Below are 15,432 nucleotides of genomic sequence, written 5' to 3'. Positions count from 1 at the left end.
GGAGGTGTGGAGCATATGCATAAAACCAAATGTGTTCACCCAGAGGTAAGAAATAATATATATTAGGGTCATGATCTAACTAATACTATGCACTTGGCACTTGGATTGGCTGAGAAAGGCACAAAAGGAGTATTTCTTTTCTTCCTACTGTGGAACTAGTTCTGCAAGGGATAGAAAGAAGACTGAAACAACGATTTCTGTCCTCAAGAAATTTGTAATTCCAGTGGGTCAGGGGAAGCTCACTCAGCACAGCTGAGACAGGAGGACTACTGACGCCAGACATGGGGAAGCAGGCTGAGGTCTGAGTGCAGAGTTGGATGAGTATGGGGGGGGGGTCACCAGATCTCTGTGAAGCAGAGGTGAAGGGGAGGCTGAACCACACCAGATATGGTCAAATGACAGGGTACCCTGTGAATCAGCTCCCGTGGGACCAGTAGGGCAGGGCAGCTTGAACGCATATAAAACAGCCTCTGGGAAACGGGCAGCGATTCTGCTTTTGGTTGCAGGGCTGCTTGTGAAGGCCTGCAGCCCTTCATCCCCCATGTCCTTAACTCAGCATTGTAGGCAAACATGCAGGTTTTGGTGACCCAAGACGGGCTATTAGTAGTGTCATGAGAGAGACACAGAGAGAGAAAGAGAGAGAGAGGTAAACAAAGTCCTAGCGGACAGTTGAGAGCAGGAGGGATCCCACCCCACATGACATGAAATCAGGGAAGACTTCATGAAGGAAGTGGCGATGGAGCTGAGTCACTAAGGCCTGGTGGGTCAGGCAAATATCTTTGCCTAGGATTGAGATTCAGCCCAGAGGCTGACTGGCTTCAAGCAATGGTGAAGGCTTAGGCAGGACGGTGGGGTGAATTTAGGGATATTGACATGAGGATGAGGTTGAGGAAGAGCAGGCTGGGGATGGAAGAAGGCTCATGAGGCATTATGAGCCCTAACGTGGCCTAGTTGCTGTCTAGGATGCTGAGGAAATAGAAACAAATAAACCGTGGCCTGTCCTTCCAGGAGTCCTTCCAGTCTGGTGGGTGATGCTGACATGTAAACAAAACATTCCCACATGGCGTAGTGGGTGCCTGAGTAGAGACGTGTACTCAGCTGGGAAGTGGTGTAGGAAAGGGCCCACGTGGGCCCTGAAGGATGCACAGGGGTTCAGCAGTTTCCCTGAAGAGTGGAGGGGAAAGCAATTGTCATTTACAGTCTAACGTCCACTGCCTGGTCTCCCTGCCCCCACCGACCGTCAGGACCAGAACTGAGTTTCTCTCAAAGGCTTGCAATGCAATGAAAAGTTGGGTGAGTTCAGCTTTCCAGGGGACACCGGCGCTCCCGGAGAGCGCGTGCGGGGAGCTAGTGACCGCGGGAACGTGGCAGCAGTGGGCGTTGGGCGCGATGCTGTCGGAATGACATGGCCCGCCTTGCACCAGGATGCCAGACGGCCCAGGAGGGAGACAGAAGCAAAGTCACAACCAGAAAGCATCTGCGCTCCCAAGGAGAGGCAAACTTGGGATGTCTCCTGCCGTAGCTCGTGGCCGCGCATCGGCAGCCGCACTGCCTTTGCGCACGGGCAGCGCTGACCGCCGACGGCGAGGCCTGATGGGCTCTGCGCTGGTATTTTGGAGGAGAGAGCAGGTGAACAGAGTGTAGTGAGAGAGACCGGGAGGGAGTGAAGGTCAGCAGGTTGAGAGTGGCCGGAGGTCACTTGCCTCTGGTAGTGCTCCGGCGGCGAGGGGTGTGCCACCGCAAAGCGATCTAGATTTCAGGGCCCCGAGGCGTTTCCTGTGGGCGTTGGATGGTGTTCTCCGAACTGCCCTTGGTCTGGAGCAGGGCAGGCCTGTGTGGCTGATCGTCCTGGGGTCTGGCACCCCATGCTGTGACTATGGGGGGGGGCTGGTTCTCTATGAAGTACATTAGTCAACCATAATAAGCACTTGTCACAAATCCGCAAAGGAACACTGACAGTTCAAATTACCCAGTGCTTAAGGAAACCATGAAAACAGTGATTACTGCATCACAGTTAGGTGAATAAATAACAAAAACAAATTAGTTTTGGGAAGGAAGAAAGGGGAAAAGATACTTCTAAATGTGTTTTATGGATTTTCATCTGCCATTCCAAATGTATACCATTTTCATCTTTTTAAAAACAAATACATATTTGTCATTGAATCATTGAGTTGAAAAAAAGTCAAGTCGTAAAATTGCTCAGGTTGGAGAAGTGTTTTGGAGGCATTCTGGGCTTGTGCCCGGGAGAAACAACTTTATGGGCAATATTCCAACCTTCTCCAACACAAGGTGTTACACGGCATGCCATCGTGAAGTAGCATATCCTTACTCTATAAACTCTTAGAGTAAGCCATTTCCATTACTAATGATAGAAATGAAAGTGAGGCTTACCTTAGAAAACAGAGCAGTTCCCTTTTCTGCCCTGCGTCCTGCCTAAGTCTTGGGGAGAAGTCCTCCACGGACCACACGTAGGATGAGGGAGAAGCATTTTTCTTTCTCTTCATGAGAAGTGCATCTTCTGTAGGGTTTCTCTCTTCCTTTTCTCTTGCCCTTGGCTGCCTGGGCCCTGCAAGTGTTCTCTGGAGAACAGCAGAGGGGATCGTCTGTGCTCTGGCAGCTTCTCTTCGTCCATAGGATTGAGGCTGGAGTCAGAGGGAAGCTTTCCCCTTGACTGATTGGCAGTGCCAGCTCCTGGCACCTGTGCAACCAGGCTCACAGTGTGGACAGATGATGTGTCTGGGGCAGGCAGTGACTTTCTTCATGATGTCAGTGACCGTCATCTGAAAGCAGTGAGGTGGGTCTGTTTAACTGAAAATGCAACTTGGAAACATAAAAGAAAGCAATGACTGGGAGGAAAGCCACCCCCACGCGATCCATTGTAAATGACTCTGGCCCCATTAGTGAAAACAGAGTCGGTTGCTGCAATGTTGGGTTTCCCATTCATTCTTTCACCCCATAAGGAACCACTGCTATTTCATCTACTGCTTATTTATTAAATAACTCAGTAGGTAGATGAGCTCACTGAGATGGAACCATTTATCTTCTTCTCATCTTCTCACCGACAGACCATGCCTTTGCTGCTTACCAAATACTCAGGCAGTAAGAGAGGCCCCTCAAAGGACAATGGAACAGTTGCTCAAGGAATGTGGGGTCACCCAAGTTCTAAACATGTCAATGCAGTCACAGGAACCAATCTGGTTTTTAATTCCTAGAAATTCTCCCTGGAGAGCTGGCATCACAGGAATCTCCCAGCCTGCTACGCTGTGGTTATCTAGCCATAACTGCTATTATTTGTTTTTACTGTTGTATGAAGTCGGGTGGCCTTAAATGTTCAGTTAGATTTTTTTTTTCCAAGGAAAAAGGCATGGAGTCAGGAAGGAATTTGCCAAATGGAAAAATTAATTACGTTCTTAAGAATCTAAATTCTTGACCACCAGGACATAGATGACCTTCTGCACTTTGGACTATCATGTTATATTAATTCACATTTATTAACATTTTTGCTTTTGCTTCCAACATTTTCTCTTTTGCTGGCTTGCTGTAGATCTTTTATGTGTAACAGGTCTTGAGGTGGATTAAAGGAGGGTTTTCATAAGGGAGTGATAACTCATTAAAAGCTGCCATAAAGACTATTTAAGTTCAAATCAAAAGTAATTCCTCAGCTCTTATTATGTGTCAAGAGTAGATATTCTGCTAATTTGCATGTTCCACTCCCACTCTGTGGCATATACGCACATATTCAAGGCGTGAGAAATTATGTTGGTGAAAGGTTTTCTTTTAAAGATAGGTTAGTTGTGGGCTGGAGGACAAAGAATGGTAGAGGTACGGCTGTTGTTTTTAATTCATGGAGTTACTGCTGAGTGGGGTTATTAATATTAGTTGAGTTAGTAATAATCTGATCACTGTGAGATGAGAGGTGGAGATACTATTTTGGGTAACATTTTGATAATGAATTTAGTAATGACACTTAATGGATATCTTGTTTCTTTTGTATGCTTTGGTATTCATGGGGGAGTGCGTATTTCAGTGACATGTCTCTCTCTGGAAGTATAGAACTATTCCTTCTACAGCAATCATCATTGCCCTCCCTAATTTAAGTTATATCTTTGTACTTTGAGCAGCTTTATACGATTATGATGGATTTTTTTTTCCAGTTCATGGTTGGCAGCCATAAAAAAACAAAGGCAAAAAGGCTTATTGACTTCTAGGGTGATTTCTGATTCATTCTGACTTGCAGGAGTTATCACAAATCAGACATTTGAATTTGACCTCAGATCTTGACAGGGCGAGGCTGCCAAGCATGCTGACAGTGCGCTCACATTTCGCTGCTTGTTCCACGCTGCTGAGTATGGTAGGGTGGAAAGGCAACTGCCGAAGGGAGATGCAGACATCTGAAGTTTTGCTTCTTCACAACTCTTATCCTGCTCTCTCGAGGGCCCCTGCGGGCCATGCCAGCACACTTGAGGGCGTCCACGACTGGGAACCATCCTTAAAGAAGCAGCTCTGGGTGCTACTCTTGGCTCACACAGTAGATGTGGCTATGTCTTCCTGTGGCCTCTCTTAGCCGTGCAGTCTCATTTCTGTTGTAAAGAAATCATTAATAGCTAAAATTAATGCTGGTATCCTAACAGAGGTTTTGGAACTTAGTTATAAGTTGTTTATCTTAGACTGCACAATTAGCTTTTGAAAATAATTTTGTTCTTGAGACTCTACCCCAAGTAGAGTGCGGTGGCGTCATCATAGCTCACAGCAACCTCAAACTCCATGGCTCAAGTGATCCTCCTGCCTCAGCTTCCTGAGTAGCTGGGACTATGGGTACTTGCCACGATGCCCGGCTAATTTTTTTCTATTTCTAGTAGAGATGGGGTCTCGCTCTTGCTCAGGCTGCTCTCAAATGCCTGACATCAAATGATCCTCCTTTCTCCACATCTCAAAGTGCTAGGATTACAGGTGTGAGCCACCACGCCTGGTCCGAAAATAAATTTTAACGGAAAACATTCAAATCTCTACCAGGAGGTTGGGCTGGGAGTGTTCCTTTTTTTCACTATGTACTTCTGTGAAATATTTCAGATTTTACTTTTTTTATGTACAAGTTTTGGTCAAAGTGAAAAGCATTACATTTTTTAAAAACCCAATGTATTTACTTTTCCTTATATTAGAAGTAAGTGTAAATTAGGTGAGCAGCTGTGAGCATACTTAAATGGAAAATTTTAGGTGTTCTCAGCGGCTATCGTCTTTGCCAGATTCTGAATTAACAGCCAAATAGATTCTTAGCTTTTTATAACTGTATTTGAGGCAAATGGGGTGACAGAATTTTAATGGGGCGATGGAATGTCACCCCAGCTCGGTTACCTACACTGCAATGCCTTTCACGAAGGACCACATCTCCTGCACCTGAAGACTAGCTCTTGGCCCTGAACTAGAAGTCCACAGGCAACTTGGCCTTAGAAGACCATTGGCTTAGAGCTCCACTTCGTCAGCTGGAACCTGCTGCCCGTTACTAATGCCTAGGTTCAGACTGCTGGATAGCCTGAGGGTACGCTGGTTTCTGTTCCTTTCTTCCATAGCTCCTCAGCAGGCCTCCTTGAGATTTTTCTCTACAACCCCAATTCCTGTTACTTCTCCCCAGCATGACAGGGACCAGGCCTGCCCAGCTGAACTCATGGTCGCGATCCACCCAGCTTCCCTGTGCCTTCCAGGATGTGTGGAATGAGTGGGAAGGTGGAGACATCGGTGCTGAAACTTCTTCGGAGCCTCTGAACTCCGCACGGCAGCAGTTTCGGATGCCAGGGTTGTTAGGGCCACCGACCAGAGGCCAGGAAAGAGAAATTAAACAGGAGCTAATTGCTCATAGCAAACTCTACTTCATGTTTAACTTTTTTTCTAAAACAATAGTTGAATATTGCATTATGTGGGAAAGACCTGTCAAAATCTGTAATGAGAGATTAAATTATAATCTGGCAAAGCCATCCTTTACCATGATCTCAAACCATAATTGGTAAATCCATTCATTTCGTAAAGTCTTGCTGAGCCCCTCTGAGATGCCAGGCACTAAGCTAGTGCTGAGAGTGAGGTGCCTCAGGTCTGTGCTCTTAAAGATCTAGTAGCAGGTTGAGAAATAGACTCATAGGTCGCTGCTGTCTACTGTGATGACTGTTAACGTTGGAAATGTGAAAAGTCCCGTGGGTGCGGAAAGCGGGAGCGGGTGTCATTATTGGCACGGAGTGTAGGTGTGGACGAAGTGGGAGGGAGGAAGGTGACATGCTGAGGGGCCTTGGAGGGGAATAAACAGGTAGAATACCCACTCTGTGGTTGACTGTTTTTCTGTTTTCTTTCTAAATGTATGATATAATGATAGGAATCATGAAAATCTATGAATGTGTGCTTACAGTGACTGTCAAAAACTGCTACAGAATAAATAGAACGACTTCAGAATAAATCTGACAATGCTGACATCTTTTATTTCTTCCTTGATTGAATGGATCAGTTCAGTGCCACTTAACTGTCTGGGTAAAGTAAGAATCTGCACATTAATATCGGTTCTGTGATTCTGAGTTTCAGATAGAAATGAACTATCATGATTAGCAAGGCTGATGTATCCAGGGCAGAGCGTCATGAATGTAAACACTAATCAATTTAAGCCAAGTTAATAAAATTATAAATTACTACTGTCTAAGTACTCTTAAAAATAATCGTGCTTTCAATCTTTTTTAGTTTATTTGTGCAGATGCTGGAACCAAACTGGCTGAGTCAACAATCCTGAGCAAGCAGATGATAGCCTCTGTACCTGGAGTAAGTCCTGACCAAATGAATTGTCTACATTTTTATACTTCATAGAATATAAAGAGTGTAGAGTGGTAAGAGTGTAGGCCTTAGACTCACACCAGAGTTTGAGACCTGCTGTTTACTAGCTGTGTGGTTTTATGAAAGTATTTTAACTTATGATTCTTTAATTTGTGTCATCCATTGAATGGGGTATAACAGGGCTTAGTGTATAGGTTGAGGATTGAGAGAGATAATGCATGTTAAGCATGTTAGCGTGGCGCCAGACATACAGACACATAGTAAGTGCTGAGTAAATGTTATCTGCTAAAAATAATATTAACAAATGTTACCATTTGTTGGATATTTTAATTTTCGATATTCTGCCATTGTAATTAATATGCAATGAACGTCTTTGTGCTTAAACCTTTGTCCATATTTTAGACTACTTATTTAGAATAGATTTCTGGGAGTAGAATTACTAGACTATGGTTTGTTTGTTTTTCTTAAGGGTTCTTGATAGTGTAATGCAAGGTGCTATGAGATAAAATCCCAATTCTCGGTGACTTGTCACAAAAGTTTATTATTTGCTCATGTGAAGTTTAAAAACAGGTATCCTGATTAGCAGGGGAAGGGAAACTTTCATGTGGATGCTCAGGGATCAGGTTTCTTCCATCATGTGTGCCCCTCTGCAATTAGCTGGTGACTAGAGAAAGAGAAGAGAATATGACACATGGGGTTTTCATGGGCCAGTTCTAGAAGTCCATATTTCTTCTACTCATATTACATTGGCTAGAACCCAGTCACATGACCACACCTGACTGCAAAGGATGATGGGAAATGTGGTCAAGTTGTGTGCTAGGGAAAAAGACAAGTGAGCCTGGGGGAGTAGCTAGCCAGTCTCTGCTGTGCACACACACTGTTTCCTTACTGTTTAATTCTTTAAAACTCAATATTTGCTACTTATGTGATAGCTAAAAAATGACATCCTTAATATATAAAAAGGTTATTGAAATCAGTAAGTAAAATATGAACATTCCAACAACAATAAAAAACAACATTTATAGGGATCACATATAAAGCCCTTTCCAATGACCACTAAGCTATTCAAAATAATCCTTTTACTCTCATAAGCAATCAATGAATTGTAAATTAATAGGAAATATAAAAATAAAAGTTGGCTGACAAATCAGCAGAGTTTTCGTTTTGTTTTGTTTTTTTAAATCACTTTATTGAGGTATGAGTGACATACAGGAAGCTGTACATCTTTACGGTATGTGGCTTGATGAATTTGGAGATGAGTGTATAGACTGAAACCGGCACCATAATCTATGCTGTGAGCGTATCTATCATCTCCAAAGGCTTCCTCCCAACTAATTTATTAGTTATTATAATTATTAATGATAAGAGCACTTTACATAAAATCTATCCTCTTAGTAAATTTTCAAGTGTATAATAATATTGCTAACTATAGACACTATGCTGTACAGTAAATCTCTAGGACTTACTCATCTTGCATAACTGAAACTTTTGTACCTTTTGATCAGTACCTCCCTATTTCTCCATCTCCCAGCAGAGTTTTCTTGATGATTAAACTTATTGATGGTGAAGTGAAACAAGCATTCTTTTTTTTTTTTGAGACAGAGTCTCACTTTGTTGCCCAGGCTAGAGTGAGTGCCGTGGCGTCAGCCTAGCTCACAGCAACCTCAAACTCCTGGGCTCAGGCAATCCTTCTGCCTCAGCCTCCCAAGTGGCTGGGACTACAGGCATGCGCCACCATGCCCGGCTAATTTTTTCTATATATATTAGTTGGCCAATTAATTTCTTTCTATTTATAGTAGAGACGGGGTCTCGCTCTTGCTCAGGCTGGTTTCGAACTCCTGACCTTGAGCAATCCGCCCGCCTCGGCCTCCCAGAGAGCTAGGATTACAGGCGTGAGCCACCGCGCCCGGCCTGAAACAAGCATTCTTATAAGCTACTAGTGGGCTGGTTACAGTGGCTGATACCTGTAGCTCCAGCACTTTAGAAGGCTGAGGCAGGAGGATTGTTTAAGCCCAGGAGTTTGAGACCAGCTTGAGCAATAGCAAGACAAAAAATTTAAAAATTAGCTGAGTGTGGTGGCACATGACTGTAGTCCTAGCCACTTGGGAGGCTGAGCAGGAGGATTGCTTGAGCCCAAGAGTTTGAGATCGCAGTGAGCTATGATGATGCCATGCACTCTAGCTCTAGGTGACAGAGCGAGACTGTGTCACAAAAACAAAAACAACTTAAAAAAAAATACTACTAGTGGTAGTGAAACCTTGCTGGACTGCAGTTTGGTAATCTTTTAGGAATATATTTTAGAAAATAAATAATAAATATATACATATTTATATACAAGCATATTTATTAAAGCATCATTTAAAATAGCATAAACATGGAAACAAATTAAATGTCCAACATTGGGTCATTATTGAAATAAAGTAAAATGCCTACATAAGGTAGATTATTATGTGGCTACCAAATCAAGGTTTCAAAGAATATCTAATAAATTGGAAAATGCCTATGATAGATTTAATTAAAAAGCATGTTAGAAAAAAGTTATCTCAATTTATAAAAAATTATATATATATATGTGTGTATGTTGTATGTATCCAAAAAAGAAAAACTTGAAAGAAAATATTAACAGTGGTTTTCTCAGAGGTGGAGGACAGGAATTAGGATTATGATGATTTTAATTTTTCTTTTTAGTAATTTATATTTTTCAAATTTTCTACATTGAACATGTGTTACTTTTGTAATCTGAGAAATGGAGCTTTGCAATCAAATATAAATTTGGGGAAAGAGTTGGATATGATTTGCTTCAATTCATGTGTTCGAGGTTAGAGTATGTTTTCAACTCCATCATCAGTTTTCGTATTAAAATAAATATATGCTTTCTGAAACAAATAGGGCTTGACTCCTTTTTTTTTTTAAATAACATACCTGAGGTTATACTTATGCTTTGCAAAGTAAAAAACAAAAAGGGGGGGGGGAGGATTGGAAATTCTCTACTTCGTTTCCTAAGTGTAGATGCCTCACTAAGCTTCTCCTGGCCAAACAGTGGATTTTAAGGCTTTTATTCGAAGTAGTTTCTGTCTCTAGGACAAAAGTAACTAGGTAATAGTAAATTCTTTGCTCTCATTTTTTGAGATTCCAACTTAAAAGACAAATATTGAATAATGCTCCTAGTAATTATTTTCGGTGACATTTGCCTAGTTGAAAGGGTATAAAATATTGCCTATGAAAGCAACAAATCCCTTTCAAGAAATTCAAGAACAGAGTCTCTGCTCCTATTTGCATGACGTGTGAAAGGTCAGAGAAAATGGAATAAATCGGGGGGAAATCCTTTCTTGCACTAAAGGATTAATATTTCAAAAGCAGGAACACAATAACCTTTTATAATTCCTTCACTTGATTTAAATTAAAAGGAAAAAACCTTAGAACGTATGAAATGCTTGGAAAACACTCTGACAGACTGCCAATGACCTTATTTTACTGTTTGTTATCCTGTCAGAAGAACTGACAAGCGTAACATTCTAGAAGAGAGAGAAGGTGATATAGTTCAGTGCTGTGCAGATTTACATGAATATGGGAAAATGAGAGCCACTGGGTGAGCTAGTTAAGTATATAATGTTCCAGATTTTCCTAAAGAAAGCCAAGAAAGGCCTTTCGCACAGTATTCATATGGCTTCAAAGACTGCCTGCTTTTGATCCACATTATATCCTGCCTGATGTGTGGGTTCTCTCATACAGCTTTGATGTAGCAGCCTGTTTGTTCATTTTCCTTTGCTTTGCTTATAATCCTAAATTTGCTGTCTTGCCCTGGGAGAGCAGGTTCATGCCATTTAATAATCTAAAACACAAGCTTGCTTTCTTTTCCTTTAAAACTTCCCAAACACACGTTGAGTATGTGGGGATGATGACCATTTCGTGTCTTTCTTTTATTTATCCCTAGCAAGAACTTGACAATAACACATCGATCTATTTCATAGGGTACCTACTATGTACAAGAAGTTACTTTGCAAGTGACTTAACTTGAATGAGAACTTTTTACTCTTTCAGCAAACACAATGTTTGTTTATATACTTTTTTGATAGAAAAAGATTCAAGATTTTGGTGGTAGAATTTGGTGGCACTTGTTTTATGTGGATCTAAGACTTCCCTAGAGTGATAAATGTGTCACTGTAGCTTTGGGGAGATTCATGTTGTATAGATTCATACTAATGGCATTACACAGGCTGAATCTTTGTATACAAACCAGCTTGAAAACAAGCAAACAAAAATCAGTTCAATTACCCAGTGGATAAAAGCATTTAACCCTGTTTGGTTGCCCTCCACCACTAACCTTCAATCAATTTTTGTCCACACCATGGGCAGACAGCTACAGACTATGCTGAGAGTAATGGAGTGAGTCAGAAATTCAGAAAATGAAACAACTCATTAGTAAGCAGCATGAAACCAGAAAGAGGTAATCATTGCAGTCAGGGCAAAAATGAAGCTGTGACCAAGCTGTGTCCTTTTGTTTCAGTGCGGAACCGCAGCAATGGAGTGTGTACGGCAATACATCAACGAAGTGCTGGATTTCATGGCAGACATGCACATGCTGACCAAACTGAAGGTAGGATGGCTTCCATCTGCTCCTCCATCTGTTCACAAAACACAGGCGTTTTTAGAGAATTAAGCAGACCATAGGGGAATTTATTGCTACCTAGGGAGGCAACTGTGGTCCTGTTGAATGATCCCCTGTCTTGGTGTCTGAAGAACCAGGGGCCACCTCTGCAAAGAGGGAAAGAAGAAAGGAAAGGATACTCACATGGCATCAGCTGTGTGCACAGCTTCACTTCTGCCGTTTATTACATTCTCACAGTGTCCCGAGTAAGATATTATCTGCATTTTACAAATGTAGAAACTAAAGGCTTGGCATAGGGTAGTACTTTGCTCAAGGTTGTAGTACCCCTAAGTGGTGAAGTCAAGGTTGAACCTTGAATTTGGGAGTTGTGACTCCCAGTTCATTCTCTTTGCTCCATACCACATAGCAAGGTTTAATTACTTTGAGCCTTAGTTTCCTCATTTGAAGAACAAGTCTAATACTACTCACCTTGTCTGATTGTTACAAGGTTTGCTATAAAATAATGTGTGTGAGGAGACTTTCATAAACTGTAGCACATTATGCAAACATAAGCCATTTAATATTTGTATCTGCATTGAAGCTATCTTCTTCAAGAAAATAATTAAATAGGCCAGGAGTGGTGGCTCACGCCTGTAATCCTAGCACTCTGGGAGGCCGAGGCGGGCGGATTGCTCGAGGTCAGGAGTTTGAAACCAGCCTGAGCAAGGGCAAGACCCCGTCTCTACTATAAATAGAAAGAAATTAAGTGGCCAACTAATATATATATAGAAAAATAATTAGCCGGGCACGGTGGTGCATGCCTGTAGTCCCAGCTACTCGGGAGTCTGAGGCAGCAGGATTACTTGAGCTCAGGACTTTGAGGTTGCTGTGAGCTAGGCTGACACCATGACACTCACTCTAGCCTGGGCAACAAAGTGAGACTCTATCTCAAAAAAAAAAAAAAATTAAATAAAGGGGATAGAAAAAAAATTTAATTTGTGTATGGACAAAATCCCACTGAAGTTGTTGAGTTTATTGATTGTTTTGCAGGGTGGAATAAATTGCTACACAGGTCCCTGCCGTGATTTGACTAGGGAGTTAAAAAATTAATAGTTTGAGAGATTTGAGGAAGGCCCTGGACACAGAGTAGAAGAGAATCCAAATGTGGTCCAAGAAACAGCCAAATTGTTCTCTGGCACTAAAGGATTCCTTCTTGATAAACAGAAACCTGGTGATCCCTGAAGTCCAACAGTTAAGAACATGGTCCCTTGATCACTGAAATGTTTCCAGACTGTGCTCAGATGATCAAAGTGCTTTTAGGTGGAAAGTAAAATAAAAATTTATGCTGATAATATCTTACAATGTCTATACCCATTCATTTCTAAATAAGCTCCCCTTTTATTTGCTTGTACACTGGTTACTGATGGCCAAATCTGGTTGCCTACATTTAAATGACTTTGATGGATGAGAAGAGGAGACAATTATTACTTAAACATTTTTAGCTTGTTTTGCAGATATTTTCAAAGAGATAAGAAGAAAGATCCATGATGATCAAAAGATTAGGAACTACAGACATAATCTAACCCTCTGATTTTATATATTAGGAAACAGATCAGAAAGGTCAAATGACAGGTGGCTTATCCAAGGCCATGTGACTAAGTAGGGAAGAACTTGGTCTAAAACCTAGTTCGATGCTCTTCTCACTAAGCCACCCTGAACAAAGAAATTTTTATAAATCAATTCAACCAATATGCATTAAGGACTTATAACGTGCCTGGCTTTGTTCTGGGCATTAAAGATGCTGTGATGAGCATAAACAGACACAGTAGCTGCCCTTATTTAATTTATAGTGTGGTAGTGGAGGCCAAATTTAATGAACATTTCACACAGACTGTAGTAAAAATGTGTCTCAAAATTGCTGTGAAGAAGGGGTAGACAGCAGCATGGACCTAGCCAGAGAAGTCAGGGAAGGCTTTCCGGAGGAAGTGACACTTGAGCTAAAATCTGAATAATTAGACGAAGAGAGGCAGGAACAATATTTCTGGCAGAGGGAACAGCAGTGGAAGGGCACACAGAGAGCCAGCAAGGCTGGAGCCACGGGATGGAGGGGTAGGATGCAGAGGTCTGCAGTAGCTAGATCATTCCTGGCTTTGTAGGCCATGCTAGGGAAATTCCCTTCCCCCTTTTTATCCTAAGAACAATGGGAAGCCACTGAAGAAGTTTGAGTGGGTTATATGCTTGGAATGGTGATAGGAGGGGTGGAAATGGCAACCTGATTTTTTCAAGAGTAGCCTGGAATGTCTCCAGGTATCTGCCAAAGTTTCAAAATACCATTTGGTTTTGTAGAGCCACATGAAGACTTGTTCCCAGCCTCTGCATGAAGATACCTTTGGTGGACATCTCAAAGTAGGGCTGGCTCAGATTGCAGCCATGGAAATCTCACGGGGCAACCACAGAGATAACAAAGCTGTGATCCGCTATCTGCCTTGGCTCTATCATCCTCCTTCTGCAATGCAGCAAGGGTAAGACCCTTCTTCTTCCAGGAATGAGGCTAAATAAGACACAAGACTTCCCTGAGTTTCCTGGGGCTCACTCAGCTAGACCTAGTGAGTGCATTGACAATTTATGACAGTGGAATATGATTAGTTTTAGGAAGATGGAAATCAAGACCCATTTCCATAGGTTCTTGCTGACCCAGAGCGCTCCGTCTCGTGCTGCTAGTAAAAGAAACCTGCCCTCCTATGAAGCCCTCAATCGTCCTAATGGATGATTGAAAACTTGGAGCTTAGAATGCCACTTTAACTGTTGATTTCTGATAAATCAGTAGGTATGTATTGAGCAGTTACGTGGCCACTGCCTTCAGGCAGCTTAGATTGTAGCTGGAACAAAACATATAGCAGGAGTGAAATAGAACACAAGGAGGGACCAGCCCTGATCCTGCTGCTTAGGGAGGCTAAAGAAGAGAAAGGCACATGTGGGCTTGTTCTCTTGGGAACTGAGGGCAGGCCTGAGCCCCACCCTTGGGCACAGTCGGCCTTCCTGGGATAGGTGGGCAGTGGGAGTTGAGAGCAGGGGGAGAGAATGAGTGGGGATCAGGAGAATGGGCAGCTGCGCTGTGTCTCCTCCTCTCTCCCCTCCCCTCTAGTGGGGATCTCAGAGAAGAACTTTCTAATGACAGGAAAGGAAAGAGTTTAGAAAAAGAAGCTGATCAGAGAGGAAGCCAGGTTTTTGGAAGAATGATATTTAATCCTGTGTCACCAAAGGCTGCTCTTTGCTCAAGAAGCTAAGATCCCAGATTAGAGAGAAAACAAGAAAAACAGATACATCATTTGGTTGACATTCTATTGCCTTGTGTTTTATTTTATGTGATTGCCTGCAAAACCACACTTTTAATCCCTTCCTTCAAAAGGCATTTGTTGTGCACCCAACGAAACAGAAAGCATAAAATCATCTTTATCACTTCCTTCTCTAATAGACCTAAAGAATTCATCGAGTGTGTCTCCCACATCCGTCTGTTGTCGTGGCTGCTTCTGGGTTCCCTCACTCATAATGCAGTGTGTCCAAATGCCTCCTCTCCCTGCCTGCCCATACCTCTGGACGCAGGTTCCCATATTGCAGACCATCTTATTGTTATCCTGATTGGATTTCCAGAGCAATCAAAGGTAAGTGATTTCTGCAAGATTAAGACCATATGCATCGAAATTGCTAATGGAAACCCTTATCAGCCAATTTTGTTTCTTCTGAGAAGAAAATGCATCTTATCACTTGCCCTCCTGTGGATGTTAGAAAAGCAACTTTGTGCTAATGCCTCATTTAAAGTTGTTTAAATTCCCAGACTATCTTTTTTTCCCCCTAAATTGTTTTTCGGCTTACTTTTATGAAGATAAATTATGGAGGCAAGCAAGGGTTGGCTTTGTAGGCATTTCTATCTCAAAATAATGAAGAGAAATAAAAGGCTGGAAACATAATCAAAATTCTGTGATCAGTTTTCAGAACCAAAGACAAAATGGAGGAAAATTTATTCTCTATCTAATTCTTCA

General features: G+C 42.1%; 1 protein-coding gene across 12 annotated transcripts in view; it reads left to right on the top strand.

The window, feature by feature from the left end:
- The window catches only part of UNC79 (unc-79 subunit of NALCN channel complex), a 228,979-nt gene that overhangs the window by 198,269 nt on the left and 15,278 nt on the right, over positions 1-15,432 (top strand). For all 12 annotated transcript variants that reach the window (XM_012738600.3, XM_020285613.2, XM_012738594.3 and 9 more), the window contains 4 exons: positions 6,715-6,792; positions 11,312-11,401; positions 13,739-13,914; positions 14,868-15,054. In XM_012738600.3, the coding sequence (XP_012594054.2) occupies positions 6,715-6,792; positions 11,312-11,401; positions 13,739-13,914; positions 14,868-15,054 (531 nt within the window). The remainder of the gene's footprint in view (positions 1-6,714; positions 6,793-11,311; positions 11,402-13,738; positions 13,915-14,867; positions 15,055-15,432) is intronic.

This window comes from Microcebus murinus, chromosome 6, assembly GCF_040939455.1.
Source record: "Microcebus murinus isolate Inina chromosome 6, M.murinus_Inina_mat1.0, whole genome shotgun sequence".
NCBI classification, from domain to species: domain Eukaryota; kingdom Metazoa; phylum Chordata; class Mammalia; order Primates; family Cheirogaleidae; genus Microcebus; species Microcebus murinus.
Note: the sequence above shows the minus strand (reverse complement) of the source record. Positions and strands in the feature narration are given on the sequence as shown.